Source organism: Mirounga angustirostris, unplaced genomic scaffold (assembly GCF_029215605.1).
Source record: "Mirounga angustirostris isolate CCGP_5_RB_7025 unplaced genomic scaffold, mMirAng1.0.hap1 SCAF_17, whole genome shotgun sequence".
NCBI classification, from domain to species: domain Eukaryota; kingdom Metazoa; phylum Chordata; class Mammalia; order Carnivora; family Phocidae; genus Mirounga; species Mirounga angustirostris.
The window spans coordinates 17,472,807-17,499,128 of NW_026991725.1; the positions used below are offsets into that span (position 1 = coordinate 17,472,807).

At 36.6% G+C, this 26,322-nt stretch overlaps 1 protein-coding gene across 2 annotated transcripts in view; it reads right to left on the minus strand.

The window, feature by feature from the left end:
• Window positions 1-26,322, minus strand: part of STXBP4 (syntaxin binding protein 4) — a 179,984-nt gene that overhangs the window by 90,256 nt on the left and 63,406 nt on the right. For both annotated transcript variants that reach the window (XM_064582846.1, XM_064582847.1), the window contains one exon: window positions 23,441-23,506. In XM_064582846.1, the coding sequence (XP_064438916.1) occupies window positions 23,441-23,506 (66 nt within the window). The remainder of the gene's footprint in view (window positions 1-23,440; window positions 23,507-26,322) is intronic.

Below are 26,322 nucleotides of genomic sequence, written 5' to 3' on the forward strand. Positions count from 1 at the left end.
AACCATTTCTTTTTCTTTACTTGATGCAGAAATCTTTTTTTCTGCAATGGAACTTTCTGCTCCAATTGCCATGGCTAATATTCAACTATCGCTATTTTAATTTTCTCGGAGCTATTATAGGATGCTTGCTTTTGTTTGAGTCTAAATGCATATGAAATGGAGAGTTAGGAATATGGACATATTTTTAAGGGTCAATTTTTCATTCATACATTCAATATATGTTTATTAAGTACTTACTATGTGTCAGGTTCTGTTTCAGGTACTGAGGACAGAGCACCTAACAAAATCGACAAAAAGTCCTCCTTCATGCCCTTCCCCGCCCTGAATTTACATTACAGTTTGGGGAGACAGACAGTAAATTAGGGATTATCAGTGAAGATCTGCCTGAGAAGACATTTAATCAGAGACTCGCAGGAAGCATGGAGCCATGAAGATTTCCCAAGGAGCTTTTTGGGCTAAGGGAACAGTTTATGCAAAGGTCCTGAGATGGAATTGTTCCTTGCATCTTTAAAGAACAGCAAGGAAGCCTGTGTAGCATTAAGTAGACAGTGGTAAGGGACAGGAAGAAGGGAGTAGTAGGAAATGAAGAGTAAGGGCAGGGATCGGGTTGGGGTGGAGTGGCAGATCTTAAGAGGCTTTGTAGGCCATCATAAAAACTTTGGTTTTACTCAGGGTGAGATGGGACGTTATTGGAGGGTTTGGAGCAGAGAAATGATTATGATCTGACTTAAATTTATAAGTGGATTACTCTTGCTGTTGGGTTGAGAGTAAACTGCAGGGGATGGGCAAGGGTGGAGCAGGGAGAAGGGGACAGACATACAAACTGTGTGGCTTGAACAAGGGTGAGAGTGTTGGAAATGGTGTCAAGTGGTCAGATTCTAAATACAGTTGGAAAGTACAGCTAACAGAAGACTTCATCATCATTCACAACATTTACCTAGCAGCTAGTGCATCTAGATAATCATATTATAGGATAAAAGACACCTTCTCTTCCCTGGCTCCATTCAGAACATTAAGTATGCCTTAGATAAGTGGAAGAACAGAATAGCGCATGATAGACAAAAAGAACAATGTGAACAAAGGAAGAGAAGACAAGAAGGAATGTGGTACATTTGAGAAATGGCACTAGATCAATTTTGACTGGAGCTGGTGCTTCCTGGGAGAACTGTGGATAAAAGAAAGGTTGAGGAGAGACAGGGAAAGAGCCAGACTTTGGTAGAAATGGCATGACAGGCAAAAGGGCTTGTATCAGGTAAATCTTCAGGCCTTTTGAGCAGAAATTGATGTGAGAACAGAGTGCTGTAGAAAGCTAAATCTGACAGCAGGGTTCAGGATGGAGAGATGCGGCCAACCAACTGCCTCCTACACCTCTGATTCAAAGGGCTCGATTTCAGCCCCAGGAACAACAGGTACAGCACAGGGGACTAGAATCAATGGTATCACAACAGTGTTGCCTGGTGACAGACACTAACTACACCTGTGGTGAGCACAGCCTAACTGTGGTTGTTGAATCGCTAGGCTGTACACCTGAAACTAAGGTAACACTGCGTGCCAACTATACTCAGATGAAAACACCACCACCAACAACAAAAACCCAAGGAACTTGATTTCCTTATCTTTAAAACCAGTGGCCTTCTCATCAAAGGGTACTGTTAGAAAGAAATACCTGGGGAAATAGAAGAACATTTACCAAGCCACATCAGTTGGTTCAGGCCAGGTGACCATGTCACGAGTGTGTCACAGCTTGATCAACTTCATGTCAGACCGCGGCTGTGCATACAGGATGGAAATGTTTGCTGGCACCACTTCAAATGCTTTACACGGACCAGCTCAGTTAATCCACACACTGCTGGGTGAGGCGTGTCTATTCTTATACTCATTTAATAGGTGGAAAACTGAAGCACAGAAAGGTCAAGTAACTTTCTCAGAATCACAGACCTAAAAAGTGGCTGGGCTAGGATTTGAACCCAGGAAGTGTAATCACAAGCTCATGCTCACTTGGCTACGACGCCATACTGTCTCTCCAACTACAGAAAATGATTAAAAAAAAAAAAATCACTTGTAGATGACAATATCATCAGTGCCCAAACCCACACGAGCTTAGGATGCGGCCATGATAATACACTAAAATATCTTCGAGGCTGCTACACCATTCCCCGTTTTCCATTCACTCAAGCTAGAAAAAAATACATTGCTGCTGAAGAGAAAGAGGAGGGGCAGAGAATTCTCCATAGCTGCGATGAATAATAACTTTGATGATTTGTCTCCTTCACACTCACTTCATGCAGCTTTTATTCCTCTATAAAAACAGCACTTTTATTTTTGTTCAAAGAATGCTAGTTAATTAAATGAAGAATCTGGATGGAATTTATATAGCCATGATAGTTCACTGATGGTAATACAGTGTGAAATGCGGTTGGGTGGTAAAAGATGCAGAGGTTTTGATGCTGAATAAATTCATGCTATTTCTTTTGTCAATGTATAACTGTCAGGTTGGTAAATGTGACCCGTTAGCAAAGTTCTAGCCCAATTCCCACTGAATGGCTGTTTAGAAGATTAGTGCATTGAAATGATGACTTTTAGAGGAAGCAGTAAAAAAGAGATAGCAGCAGCGTATTGTATTTAGCAATGAAGGATCACATAAATTCATTTTTTTCTTTTCATCCCGGGTCATCTTCTAATAAATAACTGTAAAGCCTCCTATGTCAGTAACAACTGAGCCAGAATTTTCTGAGTACCTCACCATGACCCCGAAATCCCATTGGGGTAGATGCTGCAGCCAGTTCACCGCATTACTTTGTATTAGGTAGAGATGAATTCAGTTTAGAAAGTTAGAAAATAAAAGAGAAACCAAGATGCAATAGCAACCAGAAAAATCAACATAAGCATTACGCTTTTTAATACTGAGCAGTATGAGCACAGAGACTGGAAGGGAATCTTGAATTATGAAGTCAAATCTCTGACTTGGCTTTTTTTTGGTGACACTGAGGAAATACTTCCAATTCATACTGTCCCATTGTAAAATGAGGATTTTCCACCTTACAATTTCACAGTGAATTTTCAGGAAAGATCACACCAAATTCTCCTTTGACAAAGGAGACAAAGGGTATTATCAACTCACACAAAGGGCAGTATAAGCTCAGACAAAAGACAATGTGCTGTGTGTTTTTCCACATACAGCAGTTCTCCACAAGGAACATGATAAAGAAGAGAAAACATGAGTGTTAGAATGAGCTCTACCTCGGTCAGAATCTTTGGTCTGTGATTTTTTTTTTTTCTTTCCTGGCTGTGTAATTCTCTAATTCTCTAAGAAACTCAGTTTGTTCAGTTGTATAATGGGAAATAACAACACCTACTTTATAACCTCAAAACAACTCTCACAGGAAGGTTAAAGAAACAATTATACAGTTCTTGGTACAGTTCCTCTTTACTGCTTTTGAAAGATATACATAATTATCTGTGCGATTAGAGAGCTAGACTAGACAATTCATTAAGGGCTTTCCTGAGGCAATCAATTAGTAATACCAGTTATTGAACTTTACAGAAGTTGTTTGGGAACATAATAACATAATGTGCACAGGTCTTTCTAATGTTAGCAACAATTATGTAAAACCTTTTCTTCCTAGTTACGAGTCATAACGGCTCCCTAAAGTAGAAGGAAAAAGCATTAACAGCAGTTGCACATTTGTAATTAGGCTAGCACATCCATATCAGTAACCTTCGAAATTCTGTAATTTTTAAGCTAATCAGTAAATCTTTCAAAATGTCAATGGCCAACAGGAGAAAAAAAGGGACTGCAAAGAGATATATGTGTTGGTATAATGTAACTTAATGCTACCAAGCCTGAAAGAATACTTCTCTTATCAGCTTCCGACATTCACTCATTGGAGAACTCTTTTTGGTCTTAGTCCCACTACAGCTTGTGAAAAAGATTAAGGGTTATTGCAGGAAGAAGGCTGTTGAAGGAAAAGTGTTTAAAAGCAAGTTATATATAGGTTCCTTAATTTTATATCAGATTTATTAAAACATGTATACTATTTCTCCCAATGGATGATCTCAAAGTAATTTGCAGGTATTCACGAATGAATCTACAATTCATTCTGTAAGCATGATGCACTTGGGGGAGAAAATGAATTCATGGAACTTTCTATGGGCCTCTGATATGTCCTCTCTCCTTTCTCATTCCTACTCCTCCTCCGTGCATACATCCAGCCCACCATCCCACCTTCATACCTAACCAGTTATTAAGCACTGTGAAGTCTTCATGATGATGTATTTGCAGCCATTCCTTAATCTGCATTCTTGTCACCACTTTACTGATTCACGTTCTCATCACCTCATCGTTAGGTACTATGAGCATCACATAAATGATCACCCTGCCTACTGTGTTCTTCACTCTCACGTATTCTGCATGCTTCTGAAGGATTAATTTTCCCAAAATACTGCTCAGGTAGCCAACCTAAGATAACCTTAGGTAGTATGATAAAACACATTCTCAATATCCATACTTCAAGGCTTTCCACTACTTGTTCCAAATCTATCTTTCCAACTTTAGCACCTTCTTACATGATTACCATATCCAATTACATGACTTGCCAAATTTCCTTATACTGAACTCTCCCGCCTTCAAGATGCTTTTCAGCACTTTGTTCCTTCCACTACATATACACTTTTCCTCTTTTTTCTTCATTCGGTCCTTGCCTATCATTCAAAATCTACTTCAGATTTTACCTTGTCTGGGCAGCCAGACCACTTCAGCTTACAATGATATTTCCCTCCTTTTATAATATCTGTTGTCTAATTAATCACATGCTTAGTATCTCCTGCTGCTATCTTGAACTGTCATTAAAATATTTAGTATTTTACTGCCTTTCTAAAGCCAAAGAGTCTTGACTGCCCAAATTAGAACACAAGCTGACAGTAAAACACCATGTAATATGAACAAGTGCTCCACTTACCATAAAGATGAGATATAACTCGGCTGACGGTAAAAATGACAATTTTGTTTTGCATGTATAATAACTGCCTTAGAGAATTTTATTAGGTAAGAAGCTTTCACAGAAAAATTCTTCATGAAACGCTTCAATTTTCTGAGACTATTAGAACTGTATTTCATTTGATTAATTACAATAACAACCATAAATCATGCTTGTGAGAATGACTTAACGAAAAGCAAATCATTTCATTATATTCTCTTTATATATAAATTTAAAAATCCTTTCATAGTAGTTATTAAGCAAATGAGGTTATATCAAAACTATGTGGGTTGAGGGACAGTTATACTTCATTATGTTTGACAATTGTATTTCTTGGTTTTTCATTACATAGTTTAAAAATTATGCACACTAGTTTACATTTCTCTAAAAAGTACAGTTTTTCATCACAAACTAATATAATATATGCTCTCAAGGACTATATAATCATGACGGTCCTTTCCCACCCCACCCATATCCCTGCTTCTACGAATTATGTGGTGACACTTCTTTGTAAAGTGTGTAAAATGATAGACATTTGTAAATCCAAGAAATAAAGATTTTCTTCAGTTTGTCTGAAAAAGCAAAACCCTCATTTTGCAAAGGAAGATTTGGTTAAGCTTTCTGGAGGAAAAGCAGGTCAATCAAATTATAATTAGCTCTAATTAACCCTCCCAAGAGCTGTCAGCTTCTCTACCTGCACCTGCCTCACTCTCCAAAAGGTGCAAAATTGAGCTCTGACTCTGAACATCAAAGAAAACCAAAGAAACAATTTTCAATCTCTGTCTATAAACAGAAGTCCCTAATCAAAGACAGACACACAAGTACACCTATCTGATAAATTTTACCATGCAACTTGTTTACAATATAAATATTAATTAGTTAAAATCCAGTTAAATGTATTTAACCCTAAACATGCATTTTACTGGTTTAGTGAAGGTTGACGTAAAAGAAAAAAACCATTTTCCTACTTCTCCAATTCTAATTACAAAGGTACTAAAGGAAACATTTACACTATTGGAAATTTCCTTTCCTGGTCAGAAGGTAAACTCTGCTCACTGAAACTTGCTACAACTCAAAGGCTACTTTTCAGCTGTTAAATATCTAGAATTCATCTGAAGCTTGTTTGGGGTTTAAGAGAGATGGCTTCAAACAGAAATATACTCCTTCCAGTTTAACTTGAAGAGTCTTAATTAAATTGGAATCACAATTTTACCAATTTTTTGTTTGTTTTGTAGGAACGTGATAAGAGTTCTAAGTTCTGGGCGCCTGGGTGGCTCAGTTGGTTAAGCCACTGCCTTCGGCTCAGGTCATGATCCCAGGGTCCCGGGATCGAGTCCCGCATCAGGCTCCCTGCTCAGTGGGGAGCCTGCTTCTCCCTCTGACCCTCCCCCTCTCATGCTCTCTCTCTCTCTCTCATTCTCTCTCTCAAATAAATAAATAAAATCTTTTTTAAAAAAAAGAACTGATAGGGGCGCCTGGGTGGCTCAGTCGGTTAAGTGACTACCTTCGGCTCAGGTCACGATCCTGGAGTCCCGGGATCGAGTCCCGCATCGGGCTCCCTGCTCGGCTGGGGGTCTGCTTCTCCCTCTGACCCTCCTCCCTCTCATGCTCTCTGTCTCTCATTCTCTCTCTCTCAAATAAATAAATAAAATCTTTAAAAAAAAAAAAAAGAGTTCTAAGTTCCAATCTAGATAGTAAGATAATAATATTCCTATGTTCAGGGGCGCCTGGTTGGCTCAGTTTTTAAGCGTCTGCCTTCGGCTCAGGTCATGGTCCCAGGGTCCTGGGATCAAGCCCCGCATCGGGCTCCCTGCTCGACGGGAAGCCTGCTTCTCCCTCTCCTACTCCCCCTGCTTGTGCTCCTACTCTCGCTATCTCTCTCTGTCAAATAAATAAAATCTTTAAAAAATATATATATATATTCTTAAGTTCATTTGGAAGAAAAAGAAATCAGAACTGGTGTGCAAATTTTGAAAAACAACAGTGATAACAAGAAAGAAAGAAACAGGGTGGGACATGGCTCAAAGATTTAAGGCATAAATAAAGCTACACAATAGTTTGTACTGGCAAAGACGAGTTAGATAAAACACTCATTCACCCAATAAATATTTATTGACAAAGCAACTGAAAGACCAGAGAGTGCCAAACAGACCCTAGATTATGCAATAGTTTAATCTATGGTAATGGAGATACCACAACACAATGAGTAGTTGCAACAACAAATTATTTGGGAAAACAAAAGTATAAAGTATAGCCCCTCATCTCAAACCTTATACCAAACAAAATAATTTCATAAGTGGGTTAAATAAAGACTGACACCGGGGCGGGCGGGGGGGAGGTGGAAAAACTAGGTTAATATGTATCTGAAATCTGGCAAGGAATGGACTTTAAAAAAATTATTAAAAAGGAGAAAGCCCATAGAAAAAGATTTGACAACACGAAAACACCTGTATTTAAAAAAATCTTCGAAAAAGAAAGGCAATTTATATATATGGGAACATATTTGCAACAGATTTGGTAGAAAGAAGGTTAATAACTACACTGTAAGGAGATCTTTTGGGAAAAGGGGAAAACCATCATTAAGAATATAACAGAAGCACATGGGGCGCCTGGGTGGCTCAGTCAGTTAAGCAGCTGCCTTTGGCTCAGGTCACGATCCCAGGGTTCTGGGATCCAGCCCCGCGTCAGGCTCCCTGCTCAGTGGGGAGCCTGCTTCTCCCTCTCCCTCTGCCTGTCGCTCTGCCTATCTGTGCTCACTCTCTATGTCTCTGTCAAATAAATAAATAAAATCTTAAAAAAAAAGAATATAAGAGAAGTGCAAAAGGAGTAGGAGGAGAAAGAGGAGGAGGAAAGAACATGAAGGGCATATGGTCAGGAGTGGCAGAATGTCACTAGCCATCAGATCAGGAAATCGGCTACCTTCAGTATTAAAGAATTGTGATGGAATTCACCATTTGATTTGGAACTCATGGTCACAGACAATCCTTGGTATCTAACGTGGATGACAATAAATCAAAGTATAGTATTTTCAAATAGGGTGACTTATTTATGTAGGGTTAGGTACGACTAGAGAAGTCCTGTTTTTAATTCTAAAATAGTTTGTGAATAAATCACTTAACCCAATGTCAAGAGCCCCATATTGAAGTTAAGAGTACTGAAAGTGTTTCTCATGTAGGAAACTGCCAAGATAAGAGTTTTATAGTGTCAACTGCCTTATCACTACTTCCTCCTTGGGTAAAATTTACTAGTTTGTCAGCAAATTAATAATATATTGCTCTCACATCAAGAAACATAAAATGTTTGGCATCTACATAGATGTTTAAACACACCCTGAAAGGTGCTCTCTTAGCAACTAATGAAATTTTAGAGATTTGTACCTTTTTTTTTTTTACATTAAATAAGAAAAATTGCGGGGAGTAATGCCTACTTTGATTGCCTTTGACAACTCACCAGCTAGAGGGCACCTAACCTACAACACTTTCTAGGAAGTGATGGTTTTGCTCTGTTTTACTTCTCACTGGAATGAGAGTTCTTCACAAAGAGTACATCTAGCTTTCCCAGTGCATCCATAGAAAAGAGTATTTAATAAATGTTTCTTAGACTCCTTTACCAAGTCTCCCCTGTAAGTCGCTACCAGGGATGTGTCAAACGATTGGTGACAGACTGCTGAATTGAACCCTGAACAGCCAGAAAATAAGTGGCTCACAGCAGGGAACCCAGAACCCCAACATCAGTTCTAACTAAGCCAAACAACTACAGAAAATACTGTCATCAAATGAACTGGAAGGTTTCTGTGGAGAATAAGATCACTTCCCTTCCAAATTCCTCTAACTTGGGAAATTCTGTGATTCTAATTGATCTGACACCATTCAAATGGGTTCTGTAGTATCAACAGGATAATAAAATTTTGCTCAGATTTTTTTTTGTTTTTTTATTTTTATTATTTTTTTATTCTTATGTTAATCCCCATACATTACATCATTAGTTTTAGATGAAGTGTTCCATGATTCATTGTTTGTGCATAACACCCAGTGCTCCATGCAGAATGTGCCCTCCTCAATACCCACCACCAGGCTAACCCATCCTCCCACCCCCCTCCCCTCTAGAACCCTCAGTTTGTTTTTCAGAGTCTATCGTCTCTCATGGTTCGTCTACCCCTCCGATTTCCCCCGCTTCATTCTTCCCCTCCCACTACCTTCTTCTTTTTTTTTTTCTTAACATATATTGCATTATTTGTTTCAGAGGTACAGATCTGAGATTCAACAGTCTTGCACAATTCATGGTGCTTACCAGTTGCTCAGATTTTCTTAAAATGGTAAGACCTTTTCTACATTAAAAAGAAAACTATTTGGGAGCAGGGATTCTGAAATAGACATCTTTGTTTGCCAATGCTTGATCAGAATGCCACATTCATGTCCAGTGGATCGCTGGAGATGGCTGGTGTCTGGGCAAACAGGACGCCAACCGGGCTGTTCTTGTGTTCCTTTTCCAAGCAAGCTGTCTTTAACTTAGGCAGTTTCTTGGGCAAAGTCTAATGTTGGAAAACACATGGGTCATATTTTGATTCACAAAAAGGGAATTAACGTTGAAAAATAAATTCGACCAAGTTTTTTTTTTTTTTAAATAAGTTTCTCCATTCAGATTGCTGTCTATCATTATAAGGGCTTTATAATTTCTTTTCTTAAAAATGCTTTTTTGGGGCTTTAAGAAAATCATTTAAAGATAATTGTAGATTACACACAGTTGTAAGAAATAATACAGAGAGGTTCCCTGTATTCTTCAATAAGCCTCCTCCAATGGTTATAATTTGCAGACCATAATAGAATATCACAATCAGGAAACTTCATTGATGCAATCCACCAAACATAATCAGATTTTACCAGTTTTAAAAGCACTTGGCAATAAAAAAGAAAAACCTATAGATACATGCAACAAGCTGGATGTGTCCCAAGGGAATTATGCTGAGTGAAAAAAGCCAATGCCCAAAAGTGACATACTGTACGATCACATTTACATAACATTCTTGAAATGACAAAATTATAGAGATAGAGAACAGATTACTGGTTGCAAGGCGTTAGCGGAGGGAGGACAGAAGGAGGTGGCTGTGGTTATAAAAGAGGAGCATGAGGGATGCTTGTAAAGAGGGTTTTTAACAGAAAACAAAGTTGACATTTTGAGGTCACAAGTGACCATCTGAAATGGAAACACAGGAATATTTTACTATAGTACCCTTTTAGAACAGAAAAGACTGACACATCAAGTAGATACAGTTTTCTTCTTTTCCTTTCTAAAGATGAGACAGCATTTTAGAATATCTACTAGGGCTATACTGAAATACTATAAAAAGTTCAGATCACCAAAAAAAAAGAATAAAAATGGTGTGGGAACTGATACCACTTCTGAACGTTAGAGGCTTTACTGTTTCTTTAATAAATGCACAAAGGAACACCATCTCTAAAAGTGTGAAAGCATGAATACCTCTTTAGTAATTGTATGGTATTGTTGTTCCCTTTAGAGATATATTTAATCTGTTGTTGGTTTCCTTTGTTGCTTCATCCATCAACCAAGACAGCTCGCATGCCAGCCGCACCGGCTGTGACTAAGTTCATGTTCAACCTCAACTGTCCACAGAGACTGCTGGGCTGATTTCACCGTACGTTTCTGCCTCAGGGTTTCATGCTCTTGTCAAGCATTCAACACCTTTGCACAGGTGAGGCCAACTGCAACTGGGCTTTTCTGAACCTAAAGAAGTTGCCAAATGAGCAATTTCCCACGGTTTCCTTAGGGCACAGGCTCGTTCAGACAAGCCGAATACTTTGGCTTTGGACTGTTCACCAGGTCGCTCCTGCCTTAGGTCATAAAACACTGCTGAAAGGAACCTGAGACAACGTCCGTGTGGGAGGACATCTTAGAAAGTTGTTGATCAAAGGAAGTTGTTAGAAGAACGGCCCATGCCTGTTAAGAGGTGTTAGAACTTGAAGAAAAAATAATGAGAAGTCTAATTTCATGGGAAATTGCGGCTCGCGATTTTCAACAGCAAGGTGGGGTTATTTTGTAAGGCATAAAAACTCATCAAAAAATACTGAGATTTTAAAGAACAATGCAGCCAATTCCTTACAGAACAGTTAAGTATTCTAGTCGCCAGCCCTGGTTGAAAAAAGCAAGGTACCTGATCCTTCCAGTGGGAAAGGATTTCTGCATAGTGTGTCCTTTCCTTTGGACTCATTTTTTCTGCCCTCTCCCTTCCTTTTCCCCCTCTCTCCCTCTCTTTCAATTCTTCACTGCTCTCTTTTTGGGCCACTACACTAAATAAAGGTAAATTAATTTCCATAATTTACAATAGCTAATGGGCCTTCAAAAGGGGGAGATTCTTCTGTTTTTAGGATCAGGCCACTGTCTCACAATAATTCAATTAAAAGTATGTAAGTGAGTGAACAAAGGATATCAAATTGTGTTCTCTTCTCCCTTTGGAAGCAACTGGTAACCATCGTAAAACAAACTGAAAATCAATCTAGTCGTGTTCTAATAATCAGGTTACCTATGTATTTAAAGGATTTATGTGGTGTAATTATTAGTACTGAGCTGACTTCATATTAAGACCTTCAAAAGGGGGCTCCTGGGTGGCTCAGTTGTTAGGTGCCTTCGGCTCGGGTCATGATCCCGGGGTCCTGGGATCGAGCCCCAGGTCGGGCTCCCTGCTCAGGGGGAAGCCTGCTTCTCCCTCTCCCGTTCCCCCTGCTTGTGTTCCCTCTCTCTCTGTGTCTCTGTCAAATAAATAAATAAAATCTTAAAAATAAATAAATAAATAATAAATAAGGGAGCTATAACATCTTCCTCAGAGTTCAAAAAAAAAAAAAAAAAAGACCTTCAAAAGGATACCAAAAAAAGGGAAGGAAACTTTGCCAAATTTCATACAACTCTTATTTCTGGTTTTTAAAAGTTTTTAAGAGGAGAGTTATATACATTTGCTTTTTGTAATTTCTAAAGACTCTTTTGCTAATTGTGAAAAGAGAAACTAATTCTTGAGAAGTTAGAATTTTAGCATTCTCAACCATGTATAGGAACTCTTTCATTAACAATTCATCTGTATCACTGAAATCTTCTAAAACGGAATAATATTCTATATACATAAGAGAAGCTGAATGGTATTCATGGTCAATATATTTAAATAATGAAGAGTTTCAGGGCTGATCTTGGGTAGTGTGTTTTTTATTGCAAGTGTGCATTTCTGAAATGAATACTTGTGGCAGTACATAGGCATGTGTTTGCATATACAAACACATACATATATTTTAAATTATTTTTGCTAAGCTGGAAAATATACATTAAATAACATTATGAATACTGTGAATTCATTATAGCATGAATCATCACAGTCTTTCAATCACTAAATTATAAAGCCTTGACTGCTCTATTACTGTACATTCTATCATTGTTAAGTCTGGTTGACTTTACCCTTGTGGCATCTTTCAGACAGAACTTGTTGGTGTATTTCCATTGCTACTCCTGGGTGAAACCCTCCATGACTTATTATCTGGACGAGTGCTCCTCAAATTTTCAAATGCATACAAATCACAGGAGGACTTGTTAGATACGGATTCTGATTCAGTAGGTCTGCGGTAGCATGTGAGACTCTGCATTTCTAAGTTCCAGGTGTTACTGACAATGTTGGTCCTGGATCACATTTTGAGTAGCAAGAACGTGGAGTTCTAGATTTGCACTGTCCACTGTGGTAGCCACCAGCTATATGTGGCTACTGAGCACTTGAAATATAGCTAGTCAACTCTGTTTCACTTTAATCGCTGAATCATTTAAGATATTATTGTTGAACTGTAGTGTTCGATAGGCCTGTAAATCATTTGAGTAGTACACATAAACTGATCTGGTTACTATCAATGAATTAATTTAAAATTTTTAATGCAACAATGTAATAGTGTGCTTAGCTGAATATTTTATGCAACATGAGTTACAGTAATACTTAATGTAAATCATAATTTGTATTTAAATTGAAATGCTTATTTTTATTAGAATATAATTATTTTTTCTATTTAAAATAGCAGATATGGAAAAAATTTCATATTTAAAATGAAGATATATTTCTGGTGAAGAATAGAAAGAATTAACTAGTAATATAATCAGAACAATAGAGATTAGAAGAAAGTATGTTGCAAATTTCATCATAAATGCAATTGCAATCTATAAAGCTGCTTGTTGTGATGAAAATTTTTAAATATATAAAAAGTGAACAATATTAAGAGACATTTTTGCACCTACATGGTGAATCTGTTAAGAAGTTTTCTCTTTTTTTTTTTTAAAGATTTTATTTATTTATTTGAGAGAGAGAGAGAGAGCGAGAGAGAGAACACAAGCAGGGGGAGTGGGAGAGGGAGAAACAGGCCTCCCGCCTAGCAGGGAGCCCGATGTGGGACTCGATCCCAGGACCCTGGGATCATGACCTGAGCTGAAGGCAGGTGCCCAATGACTGAGCCACCCAGGCGCCCCAAGAAGTTTTCTCTTAATAGTCAAACAAGAACCAACAAAATCAGTCACCTGAAATCAGAAGTAAATGTTGAGGGGCGCCTGGGTGGCTCAGACGGTTAAGCGTCTGTCTTTGGCTCATGTCATGATCCCAGGGTCCTGGGATCGAGCCTGACATTGGGCTCCCTGTGGGAGCCTGCTTCTCCCTCTCCCTCTGCTTACTGTTTCCCCTGCTTGTACACTCTCTCTCTCTGTCAAAAATAAAAAAAATCTTAAAAAAAAAAAAAAAAGTAAATGTTGAACATTTGTAACTTTGGCCAGCTATAAAATGGCTTGGGTTGTTGCACAAAAGAGTAAACCATTTTTAGATCAAGATGGTAATTTCACTTATGATAAAAGACTAGAAGAGATATTTTTACCAAAAATGGAAGATCTTCAATTAAGTCACAAAACAAATGCCTATAGAACACAAGAACTTTCTAACACTATCAATCATCCATTGATTCAAAATTTGGAAAACTACAAGTACCTTTCTTCAGGAGACACTACCCAATTCAAGCATCATGCATGTATTATCTTAAAGTTCTTAACAAATTTATGACAAAAAAAGTTGTCAATTTGCAGCCTAAAACATCAAGCTTGTGGTCTAGATATTTTTAACTTTAACACCTTTCAAAGAAGAGTTTCAGCTGCATAATGAATAAAATTGTTTATCATAATGGATGGTGCTCCAGCTATGTTTGATCAAAAATTCAAATTTATTGACATTTTCAAACAAGAGACTGTTTTCTTTTTTCCTTCATTCCACTGTACAACACATGTGGAAAATATCTGTGCAAAGTTTCCTGAAGCTGAATGTGCAAAAAATGTCATGGATACAGTTGTTAATATTGTGAAGTATATATGTACAAATTCCAAGACTCTTCACTAAGTTTAGAAGACAATGAATTTAATGATCCTGTGTTCTTTGCCAATGCTCCTTGGCTGAGTTGTGGAAGAGTTTTACAAAGATTTACCACACTTCTAACTTCAAATCAAAATTTTCTTAAAACAGAAGGAATGCTTGGGGTGCCTGGGTGGCTCAGTCATTGGGCGTCTGCCTTCGGCTCAGGTCATGATCCCAGGGTCCTGGGATCAAGCCCCGCATTGGGCTCCCTGCTCAGCAGGAAGCCTGCTTCTCCCTCTCCCATTCCCCCTGCTTGTGTTCCCTCTCTTGCTGTGTCCCTCTCTGTCAAGTAAATAAATAAAATCTTAAAAAAAAAAAAACAGGAATGCTTGCCTAATATTCAATAATCAAAGACAAAAAAATTATCACACTGCACATGAATGAGCTAAACTTAAAGCTCCAAGAAAAGGGAAACCTTATTTGTGAAGCTGAACAAGTGTAAGAATTTATACTGACATTAAAACTTTTAATAATATACATCAATAACAATGATTTTACACATTTTTCTACCATAAATCAATATGCAGGTTTTAATTATTGATAGCTATGTAAATTAGTTACAAAATCTAAGAAAAATTTGAAGTATGCTAAGTTGATACTGAAATTTAGAGTTGCTTTCAATGTATACTATACCCCTTTGTATTTGTTATTAATGGTATTAACAATTAGTGATATACTTAATTTGAAAAGATGTACTTTTGAAATGGTTTTGCTTGAAAGATGAAGTCTTCTAGAAAAACATGAAAGTTTTATCCTTGTGGATGCAAATATTAAAAGAAACAGATTTTGGTATTCAGTTAGTAGAAAATTTTTAAGTATGTTTGGAACATTTGGGTATATGAATCTATTTTTTTCAACAGCAAATCTTATTAAATCTAAACACAGACCCAGTATTTCCAATGAAAATTTAGTGTACAAAATAAGATATGCTCTAAGTGACTTCAAAGATACAGCATGAAAAAAGAATGTAAAAATATCTCCTTAATGAATTTTTAATATTATTGAATGTTCAACCATATTTTAGATATATTACACTAAATAAAATATATTTAAAATAATTTCACTTTTTAAAAAATTTCACTTATTTCTTTTTACTGTTTTAAAAATGTAGCTACTAGAAAATTAACAATACATAGGAGGCTTTCATTATATCTCTATTGCATGGTGCTGGTCTACACTATTACAAAGTCTCTTCTCTGATCTTCAGTTACTTCCCAACCTACTGTTAATATTCTTAAGTATTGATGTTCTTGGGGCGCCTGGGTGTTACCCTCTCTATAAAAAGTCTCATTTTCCTTGCAGCCAGAATTAGATTTTCCTCCTCTAAATCAAATGGTTAAAACAAATCATTCCCACATCTTTTTTCAGCACCTAATATTTCTTTTTCTATTATTTATAACAATGACCATGGTAGTTTATATTTGTTGCATGCTTAATATGAGCTGTACACATTTATACTATTTGTCTTAATACTTCTGACAGTTTTGTGAGGGATCCTATTATCAAACTCATTTTAGAAATGACAAAACTGAGGTTTGAAGAGATGAAGTAGCTTGCCCAAGGTCAAGAGCAAAGGAGGCAGGATCCAGATAAACCTGTGTGGTCTAACTCCAAAGCCCATTATCGCCTACATTACTCCTCATGCTGATTCACCATTCTTCATATAAGATTCCTTTCCTGTTTATTTTTTCATCAATGTCCTGTTCTTTCCTATGGAATATTAAGTTCTGATACAGATTTGTCTTAGATCATTTATTCCTGAAGGCCTGACCTTCCCTAATAGACACTAATCCATTCAGAGAAATAAATACGGGAGGGCCTCAAGTGGAAGAAATAGGTAGTGCAAGGGGGGAAAAAAAAAAGCAAAACTTAATTTTTCTTTAGATTCATTTTTTAATCAATCCTTAATGTAATTATTTTGTCAAACATGCTTGATATTCTAAAGCTTTTAAGCTCTAAGCATTTAGGAGAAAAGAAACTTTTAATTAAATGTAGAAAAAAATCCCACCCTCTAATTTGTTCTAAATGTAAAAATTTTTTCAGGATGCAAAGAAACAGTACAATGTAAAAAGGTCTAGCCACATAAACTGGTGCCGGTATCAAAGATACAGAATTAAAATAACTAAAAAGCTGGTGGCGCCTGGGTGGCTCAGTCGCTGGGTGTCTACCTTCAGCTTGGGTCATGGTCCCAGGGTTCTGGGATCGGGCCCCGCATCGGGCGCCCTGCTCCGCGCGAGGCCTGCTTCTCCCTCTCCCTCTCCCCCTGCTTGTGTTCTCTCTCTCGCTGTGTATCTCTCTCTGTCAAATAAATAAAATCTTAAAAAATAATAATAATAAAATGAAATAAAATAAAATAACTAAAAAGCATACCAACCACAGTACAAAAATACCTAATGAGTCTGAAAATTGGCCAAAAAATAGATGACTTTGAACACTTTTTATTTGGAAATAATTTCAAATGTACCCAAGAGTTGCAAGAATTAGGAATAGTACAAAGTACATCCTCATGCCCTCCACCCAGATTTACCTAGTTCACCAGATTCATCCTTTCGCTAACATGTTCATGAATGAGAAATAAAGTACTCTTGTAAGCTGTTGTTATTTAGAGGTTGCTATTGCTGAGATTCTGCATATTCTCAATCTCTCTCATATATAAACACACACACACATACATGCACACACATGCGTACACATGTATATACATAAAACACATGCACACATATACACACACATCAGTTTAACCTTTTTTTTTTTTAAAGATTTTATTTATTTATTTGAGAGAGAGAATGAGATAGAGAGCATGAGAGGGAGGAGGGTCAGAGGGAGAAGCAGACTCCCTGCCGAGCAGGGAGCCCGACGCGGGACTTGATCCCGGGACTCCAGGATCATGACCTGAGCCGAAGGCAGTCGCTTAACCAACTGAGCCACCCAGGTGCCCCAGTTTTTTAACCTTTTGAGGGTAAGTTACATACATCATGGCTCTTCACCCCTAAAAACTTCAGTATTTCCTAAGTATATTCTCACATAACCACAGTATAGTTGTCAAACTTAGGAAATTTAACACTGATTCTTTTACCTAACCTACCATCTGCATTCCAATTTTGTCAATTGACCCAATAATATCCCTTAGAACATTTTTCCCATTTCAGTGCAGGATCCGGTCTACTATGGTCAGGTGTTGTATTTACTTTCCCTGTTTAGGCTCTTTTAATCTGGGACCTTTTATTGCCTTTCTTCTTTTTTTAATGACATTGATATTTTTGGAGAATACAAACCTTCTTTCTCTCGTGCTCCTTCTCTGTATCTCTCTCTCTCACACACACCCCTTTAAAAAAAATTTAAGGGGCGCCTGGGTGGCTCAGTTGGTTAAGCATCTGCCTTCGGCTCAGGTCATGATCCCCGGGTCCTGGGACTGAGCCCCACATCAGGCTCCTGCTCAGCGGGGGGCCTGCTTCCCCCCCCCCTCTGCTGCGCCCCCTGCTTGCGCTCCGTCAAATAAATAAAAAAACTTTAAAAAATAAAAATAAAAAAAATTAAACTATCTCTGATCTTGGGTTTGTCAAATGCTTCCTCATGGCTAGATTCAGGTTACACGTTCTCAGCCGGAATACTACGTAGGTGATGTGTCCTTTTCAAGGTTTCACATCTGGAGTCACATTCTCCATCTGTTCTTCATTGGTACTATCAATTTTTAGCACCAGTCAAGGTGTTGTCTTATTTCACCACTGTGTAATTATTATTTTCCCCTAGCAATTATTAAGCAGTTTGTAGAGAACTACTTTAAAATCATGTAAATACGTAAATACTCAGCTCTTCATCAAAATTTCCCCCTAGATTTAGCATCTGATGACTCCAGCCTGATTCAGTCTATACCAACACAGATGCAAAATGTTGGTTTCCCAAATCTGGCAGCCTCTCTGCACACAACAGTCTATAATGAGCAAGAACTTTCCTTTCTCCCCATTAATTAACTCATTAATCTATTTACTAATGGTATAGACTTACGAATTACTATTTTTTCAATGGTCTGCAATTCATTACTGTATTTAATTATTTTGGTACTCAAGATTCTTCCAGATTTGACCAGCAGGAGCCCTTTTCAAGCTTGTTCCTTGTGACAAGACCCCATCATTTTGAGCACTTCCTTAATTTTCTGGCAAAATGAGATGTTCCAAGTTTGTCTTGTATTTACCCTCCCCCAATGCTTAAATTAGTCATTTCTTCAAGGAAACTGGGTTCCTTTAGTAGTGAATGATATCTGGGCACTTAGATATGCTATGTGTTCACTGCTATTAGGTTGTCTGCTTCTTGGCTCTTACAGCTGACAGAGCCAGGAAATGAATATATATATGCATATATGCAAACCTCAGGTCATGATCCCGGAGTCCCAGGATCGAGTCCTGCACTGGACTCCCTGCTCAGGGGAGAGTCTGCTTCTCCCTCTGACACCCCTCTTGTGCTCTCACTCTCTCAAATAAATAAATAAAATCTCTCTCTAAAAAAAAAAATAGAATTGCTTTGCCTGTACCACGAAGACAACAACAAAAAATACTAAAAAATTTTCAGGATTTGTTTGCACTTCTTTTCCAACTCAACCCAACCTGTCAAAGTCTGAACACAAATACTGTATTCATAAATTACTTGAAATAGTTTTCTCTTGTGTTTCTTTAGCATGGATATGGTATTCATTTGAAGTACAAATGGATTCATTTGTTTTGGTCTGTGTGTAGCTTTAAGTTCATTTTCTCTTATCTTTATTGCTTTTTCTATGTTTTCTAAATGTGTTGAATATTAACATGTACTCCGAAGTAAAAATTATATAAAAAGTTATTCTCAGACAGGTGTCAGTCCCTCCTACATCTTATCCACCATGTGTCCACCCACATTGTAGATAACCAGTTTCATCACTGTGTAGTTTATCCTTCCTTTGGTGTCTTTTGTAAAAGATAAACAGATCTATAACTGCTCTTGTTTATTAAATACGGCATACTATTTATACTCTTTTGAACTTGGCTTTTTTTACTTGGTAGTATCTCCTGGAAATCACTCCGTATTACTCAAGAGAGATTAAGGTAGTTTTCAATATTTTCTAATTATAAATAATATTGTAATACTGTGCATATGTATTTTCATATTATTAGAGGTATATCTCCAGGGTAAATTCCTAGATGTGAGATTGTCAGGTAGAAGGGTAAATGACATGTAGATTTGTTAAAACTACCAGTTCTTCTTCATAGGGGTACCATTTTGCATTCCCAATGAGAATGACTGTTTTGAAACACCCTCACCAAGAGACTACTGTCAAGCTTTTGAGTTTTTGCTAATGTGATGGGTGAGAAATGGTATTGGTCTGATTTTTCTTAAAAAAAACAAAACAATCAGACAAACCCTGTTGAGGTAGAATTTATCTATAGTAAATTTCAATATAATAAAATTTACTAATTTTAGGTTACAGTTTAATAACATTGCTTAACCCAAGGTCATAAAAGTTTTTTCTAGAATTTATTTTAGTTCCTATGTTTAGACCTACAATCCCATTCACAGTTCGTTTTTGAGTATGAAATGAGGTAGGGGTTGAGATTCACTTTTTTCCTCAAATATTCCCTTATTTTACCCCCATGTATTGTAACAAGCATCTCTCCCCCAGGGAATTGTCTGTGAACCTTTTAGAATATCAAGTGACTCTAAGTGTGGTCCATTTCCACAAGTGTCAGACTATGTTAGCTCCAGGCTTACAGCCAGGAGGAGCAGTCTGTCTGATTATGTTCATTCTCCAATCCCTTTGGGAGTTGCCTACCGTATAACGTCCAGGTTTTAAAGTTGTTTTCTGTTGGAAGATGTCTTCTGCCAGTGTTTCCCTCTATCATTACTAGAAGATGGAAGTCCTATCTTAGTGTAGATTTAACTGGTATTTCTCTTATTATGAGAAGCTTGATCCCAGGACCCTGGGACCATGACCTGAGCTGAAGACAGACGCTTAACAACTGAGCCACCCAGGCGCCCCTCACTGAGTTAGTTTTATCACTGATTGTCTATGGTTTTCTGGATTACTATTATGTCATCTGCAAGCAGATGGTTTTATTTATTTTTTCTAACTCATATGCCCCTACTTGTTGTTCTGGTCTAACTGCATTTTCTTTTTTTGTGTGCTGTTTTTATCAGGTTTAGGCATCAATGTGCCACTAGCTTCAAAAAAAAAAAAAGAATTTGGAAATTTTCTTTCATTTTTTTTTATCCTTCAGAGGACACTTAATGTAGTTTTGGGATTGCTAAAGGTTTCGTTAAATTTCTCTGTGAAACATCTGGCCTGGTCCTCTTCTAGAGGGTAGTTTCTTGATAACTTTATTTCTTTTATGGAAACTGGTCTGTTAAGCTTTCCATCTCTACTGAGGTCAGTTTTGGTAAAATATATTTTCCTAAGACAACCTTTTAATAGATGAGATAGTTTTAATAATAACCCATTCATGTTAATTGAGATAACTATTATGTTTGGTCTCAATTTGGTCATATTTTGTTGAGATTACTGTGTGCATATATTATATTTATATGTGTTTATTTTGTGTATTTCCTTTGCTTTTTAAAAAATTTCTTTTGGTATTTAGGAAGATTTGTCTTTTCATTCTATAGGTTACCTTTGTATTATTACTTTTTTATAGTGCCTGAAATCTCCTCTATTTTTACCTAATCTTTTACTATTTGACATCAGTTTTAAATGATACCTTTACTTATACAACAAAGTTGTTATATTCTATTTTCCTCCTTTTTCCCCCCTCCTTTGTCCTCTGATTTTTTAAAAATAAACTGCACCTTTTGATTTTTTTTTTTTTTTTTTTTTTTGGTCAGACATGTACTGTTAATGTGTTGCTCTTTTACCTGCAAACTCACTCTCATTTTGGTCTCAGCTATAAAATAACATCTGCGAAATGCTCAGTCTCTGGGAAAATCTGGACAAAGTTATCCAGTTATTTTTTGGCTGGATGAAACTCATCCTCTCCTAGATTCTTCAGGAATACTACGTATTTGCAGTATTCCCTGAATACTGGCACATTCCAAATTTTTTCCAGGGCCTTGATATCTGAAAGTCAGCTTGACTGTACACAATTTGGTTTACACTTTCTTTCCTTTAGTTTCTTGAAAATGTTACTTTACTATGGCCTTATTTTGTTGTGTTGAGAAGGCTGATCCTGGTCAAATTCTACTATCTTTGTAAGTTGTCTCATCTTTTCACTTAGAGGCACTGTGCATTTTCCCCTCTATCTCTAAAGCCTAATAAGTTTACTGGGTATGTCCTAAAGTTGATCTTTCTAGTTCAGATTTCTTCTAGTACCCACTAATAGATTCAGGTCTTCTTTTATTTCTGTAAAGTTTTTATGGATTATAGTTCTAAATATTAGTGTTGTTCAGTTGTTTTACTTCTTCAAGAAACTCTTTAATTTCCTTATTTCATTATCATTTTCCTGGTTATGGTTTTTGTTTTTTGTTTTTTTTCAATGCCTTTTCATTTGTATAATTTCTTGGACAACTTACAAACTTAGTTTTCATTTCTGGTATGTTTTTGTCTTTTTCTTCTAATTCCTTCCTAAGTTTTACCAACTCTCATTTTATTTCTTCCTGCTTTTTTAAAATATCATTTCTATTCTAGTTTTTTAAAATTTCTGATTTGAAGTGTTTTTTCTTAGTGCCAAATGCTTTGTTTGAGGATATTTAATTGAATTTGGAGTGTTGTGTTAGTTTTCTTCAGCTTTGTGGTTGAATTGTTTTGGAGAGTTTTCATCAGAAGGAAAGCTTTAATTCATATTGTCCGATTTTTCACAGCTGTTTTGTAATAAGGGGGACAGATTTAATTTTTTTTCCTATTCCATTCCCCCCCCCCAGCACAGAAAGAGTTCTTAGTTCAATAGCACCCTCTTCTGTGCAGTTTCTTTATGGATCATGTTGTTGAAGGTCATGGTGGGGGTAGACGGAAAGGATTGGTATGTCTTGTTTCTCTTTCATTTCTGCAAGATCTTTAATTTTCCCCTCTTATTTCCTTATTGCCTCATCTCCAAAGGATACCTCCCTGTTTCTGTTCATTTGGTTATTCCCCAGAAGCAATGATTTTCCAAGCCTGCCACTTCTGGTTGCACACTTTCTCAAATCCTGAGAACCACCCAATACTGATCTGTGCTTAGATTCTGGCATTCATTGTTGCAATTTCTTTCTGGAGGTGATTGTGTTTGTACTTCATCTAACTGCTTTGTTTTTTCCTGTTCTTTTTCAGAATCACTTAAGGCTTACCACTTCTGTTATTTGTATCCCAAGTTTCAGTGGCAGGAAGGCTGCAGGACTTTGTTGAAATTGTTTTACTCTGTTTATATGTACTTTGAAGGATGTGGCACTTTATGTCACAGTCATATTGAAGGTATGAGTCCTGTATGATTTCATTTGCTCTCTTTGTTGACTTTATGTTTTCTGGGGAGATAATGTTCAGGAAATTAAAAATCAGATGATTGCCACTGATATCTAGCTATGTTCTTTTTATCTTTCTACCCTTATCAATATTTTGTTTATTTGTATATCTATTTTATGATAATGCCATTGTATTTGCTTTGTTGCAAGGTACCTAAAATTCTGTAAGGGATGATGTAGAGTAAAAATAAGTTTTTACTCTTTAGTATTAAAAAATAAAAGTAAAAAATGCTCTGACTTGGAGGGTTTTTTTCTTGTTTTGTATTTTCTTTAATAAAGTAAGGTATGAGTAACAGAAGAAAAGAAAAAGGGATAAGAAAAGAAAAAGGAAAAATAATAGAGAAAGAAAAAAGAATAGAAAAGCAATGAGATTGATCATTTACTTCCGATAACCATGGTTATCTGGTTTTGAAAGCAATTTCTTTGAGCAATAGTAGCAGGACTTCAGCACAGATACAGCATCTGAAAGTGACTGATTTTAAGACTTATGCTATTTTATACTATATTATTCACATCTGTAAGGTCCAGGACATTATATAGCATATGTTTCCCACATTAACACAAAGCACATATATATAATACATGCACTTACTTGTTTCACGTTCTGGAGTTCTTCTGTCAACTGTTTCTTTTGTCTTTCTGATTCAAATAACTTTTCCTATATTTAAAAACCACTGAATTAATAATATATTATGAAGTATCAATGAGTATCATTTTTAGGGCTTTATTTCAACATTTATAAATTCTCCAAACATCCAATTGTGACAATCTGAAAATGCAGTTCTTAGTCACTTTTCTGGCTTTACACATACCATTTGAAAGTAATTAGTTATTTACAGTACAATTGTGACATAAATGCATTTTCTGTTACTTTAATTAGCCATTTTGTACAATCTCAAAATCTGAGCTCCAAAATAATCCAATTAGGATGAAAATGTGTAAATACTAACTAAATTTTGGGCAATAGCAATCATCACCAAAGAGCTTCCAAACTGAAGAGCATTATTATTACAACCTAGAAGTAAAGGTTTTTTACCACACTAAAGAGGACATATGAAACTGGATTGACTATTGTTTTTCTAATTTACCTTGTGCTTGGAATATTATCCATACAAATGAAGATATGACTAGTGTAACCAAAATATAAAATAATAGTTACTAAGGTAGAATAAATAATATTATGCATGCAAATGAAATATTATCTTTGAAATTAAAATTAATTTAAGCACACACCCTAAAACATCCAGCTTTTTAAAAAGATATCATAAATAAATCCACATTTTATTGATCAAATCAGAAATACTAAGAGTAATTTAAGGACCATTTTACTATAAACTTGAGCAGAGGAATTGCTTGAAGATTAAATTGAGTGGTAAATATTCATGGCAACACTGCAATGTTTATAAGAAGCATTCTGTTTCCTGGTATTTTTCAGCACACTCTTATCAAAGATATGAAATGAAGGTATATGAAGATGAATTTAATACAGCAATCTAATGAATCTGCCACAGACCAGGAGCCAAGAAACTGCTGTCTCTCATGCTCTAGCAAGTCACCTTCACTCTGTGTCCTAGTTTTTTTGCATCTGTAAATGGAAAATACATCTATTTTCATTCAGCTTTGCAAAGAAGTAGCAATCTGAACTTTGCAGAAAGGCTTTAAGTTAAATAAAGCCCATAGCACTTTTAAAAAAAATCATTCTTGTCAAATAAAAATTAGCCACTGGCATCAAATGATCTTGTTTTCATTTTTATTTGTGCCTCAAATCAGACATGAATAGAGATGTTGCAAGTGATGAGAGAATACCTACATGCTCTATGAACTTCATTGAACAACCTCTGTTATCTGTGTGTGTGTAAGACGAGTAGAAATACTGAAGGTACACATATTACCTCGAGGAAGTATTTATGGCTGTGTACACTCTTTTACATGGCCAATCAAGTGGTTCTCAGCCAACAGATAGGTTTCTGGGTAAAGGAAATTGTAAAATACAGAATATGCTGTATCTGGGATTTCAGGTCCTGTCACATTAGGATATGTTTAGTTACATGTCATAGACTTTAAAGGTGAACTCTGATTAATTGAAGAGCTCCTTAGGGGAGCCCTGTTTAAATGTTACATAAATGCAATTTTAAGTTAAAATTCTAATAATTAGTACTGATATTTAAAGGAAAACTGAAAAATATCACTAAATTTAACAATGATACACATTAAGAAAATGAAAAGATCTGAGAGCTTCCGAAAGTTGTTTTTGTTTTTGTTTTTGAGAGAGAGAGAGGGAGAGACAGAGAGTCTTAAGCAGGCTCCATACCTAGCACAGATCCTGACACAGGACTTGATCTCACAACCCCAAGATCATGACCTGAACCAAAATCAAGAGTCCAATGCTTAACCAACTGAGCCACCCAGGCATCTCTGAAAGTTCTGATGAACCATAAGATTTAATGGCTTAAACTGTGGAAAGAGCCAAGATGTCCATCGACAGATGAATGGATAAAGATGTGGTATATATATACATATATACACACACAATGGAATATTATGCAGCCATCAAAAGGAATGAAATCTTGCCATTTGCAACGACATGGATGGAACTGGAGGGTATTATGCTGAGCAAAATAAGTCAATCAGAGAAAGACATGTATCACATGACCTCACTGATATGAGGAATTCTTAATCTCAGGAAACAAACTGAGGGTTGCTGGAGTGGTGGGGGGTGGGAGGGATGGGGTGGCTGAGTGATAGACATTGGGGAGGGTATGTGCTATGGTGAGTGCTGTGACTTGTGCAAGACTGTTGAATCACAGACCTGTACCTCTGAAACAAATAATACATTATATGTTAAAAAAAAAAAAAGAAGAAGAAGAAGGTAGCAGGAGGGGAAGAATGAAGGGGGGGTGGAATCAGAGGGGGAGATGAACCATGAGAGACTATGGACTCTGAAAAACAAACTGAGGGTTCTAGAGGGGAGGGGGGTGGGAGGATGGGTTAGCCTGGTGATGGGTATTAAAGAGGGCACGTTCTGCATGGAGCACTGGGTGTTATACGCAAACAATGAATCATGGAACACTACATCAAAAACTAATGATGTAATGCATGGTGATTAGCATAACATAATAAAAAATATTTAATGGCTTATGCAGAGATGAACTATATAAAATGCTATTTTACCAACACAGCCACCATTGGAGATGTTTTCAAAGAGAATATGAGGAAATTATTGTCAATTTATTCTTAAAACTAAATTTATGTTTTTTCATCTTTATTCTTAACTATTATACCAAAAAATGTAGAAGTGGTTTCAAAGTTGTAAAAAGTCTACAAAATATTCCATTAGTAATGGAATGTTCGTACACACTTGGAAGGAACATGAATTGGTAAAGCCCTTTGAAGGGTAACTTGGTAACATGTATAAAATTTTATGTGTCCATATCCTTTGATAAAGCAATTCCACTTTCAGAAATATATTCAGTT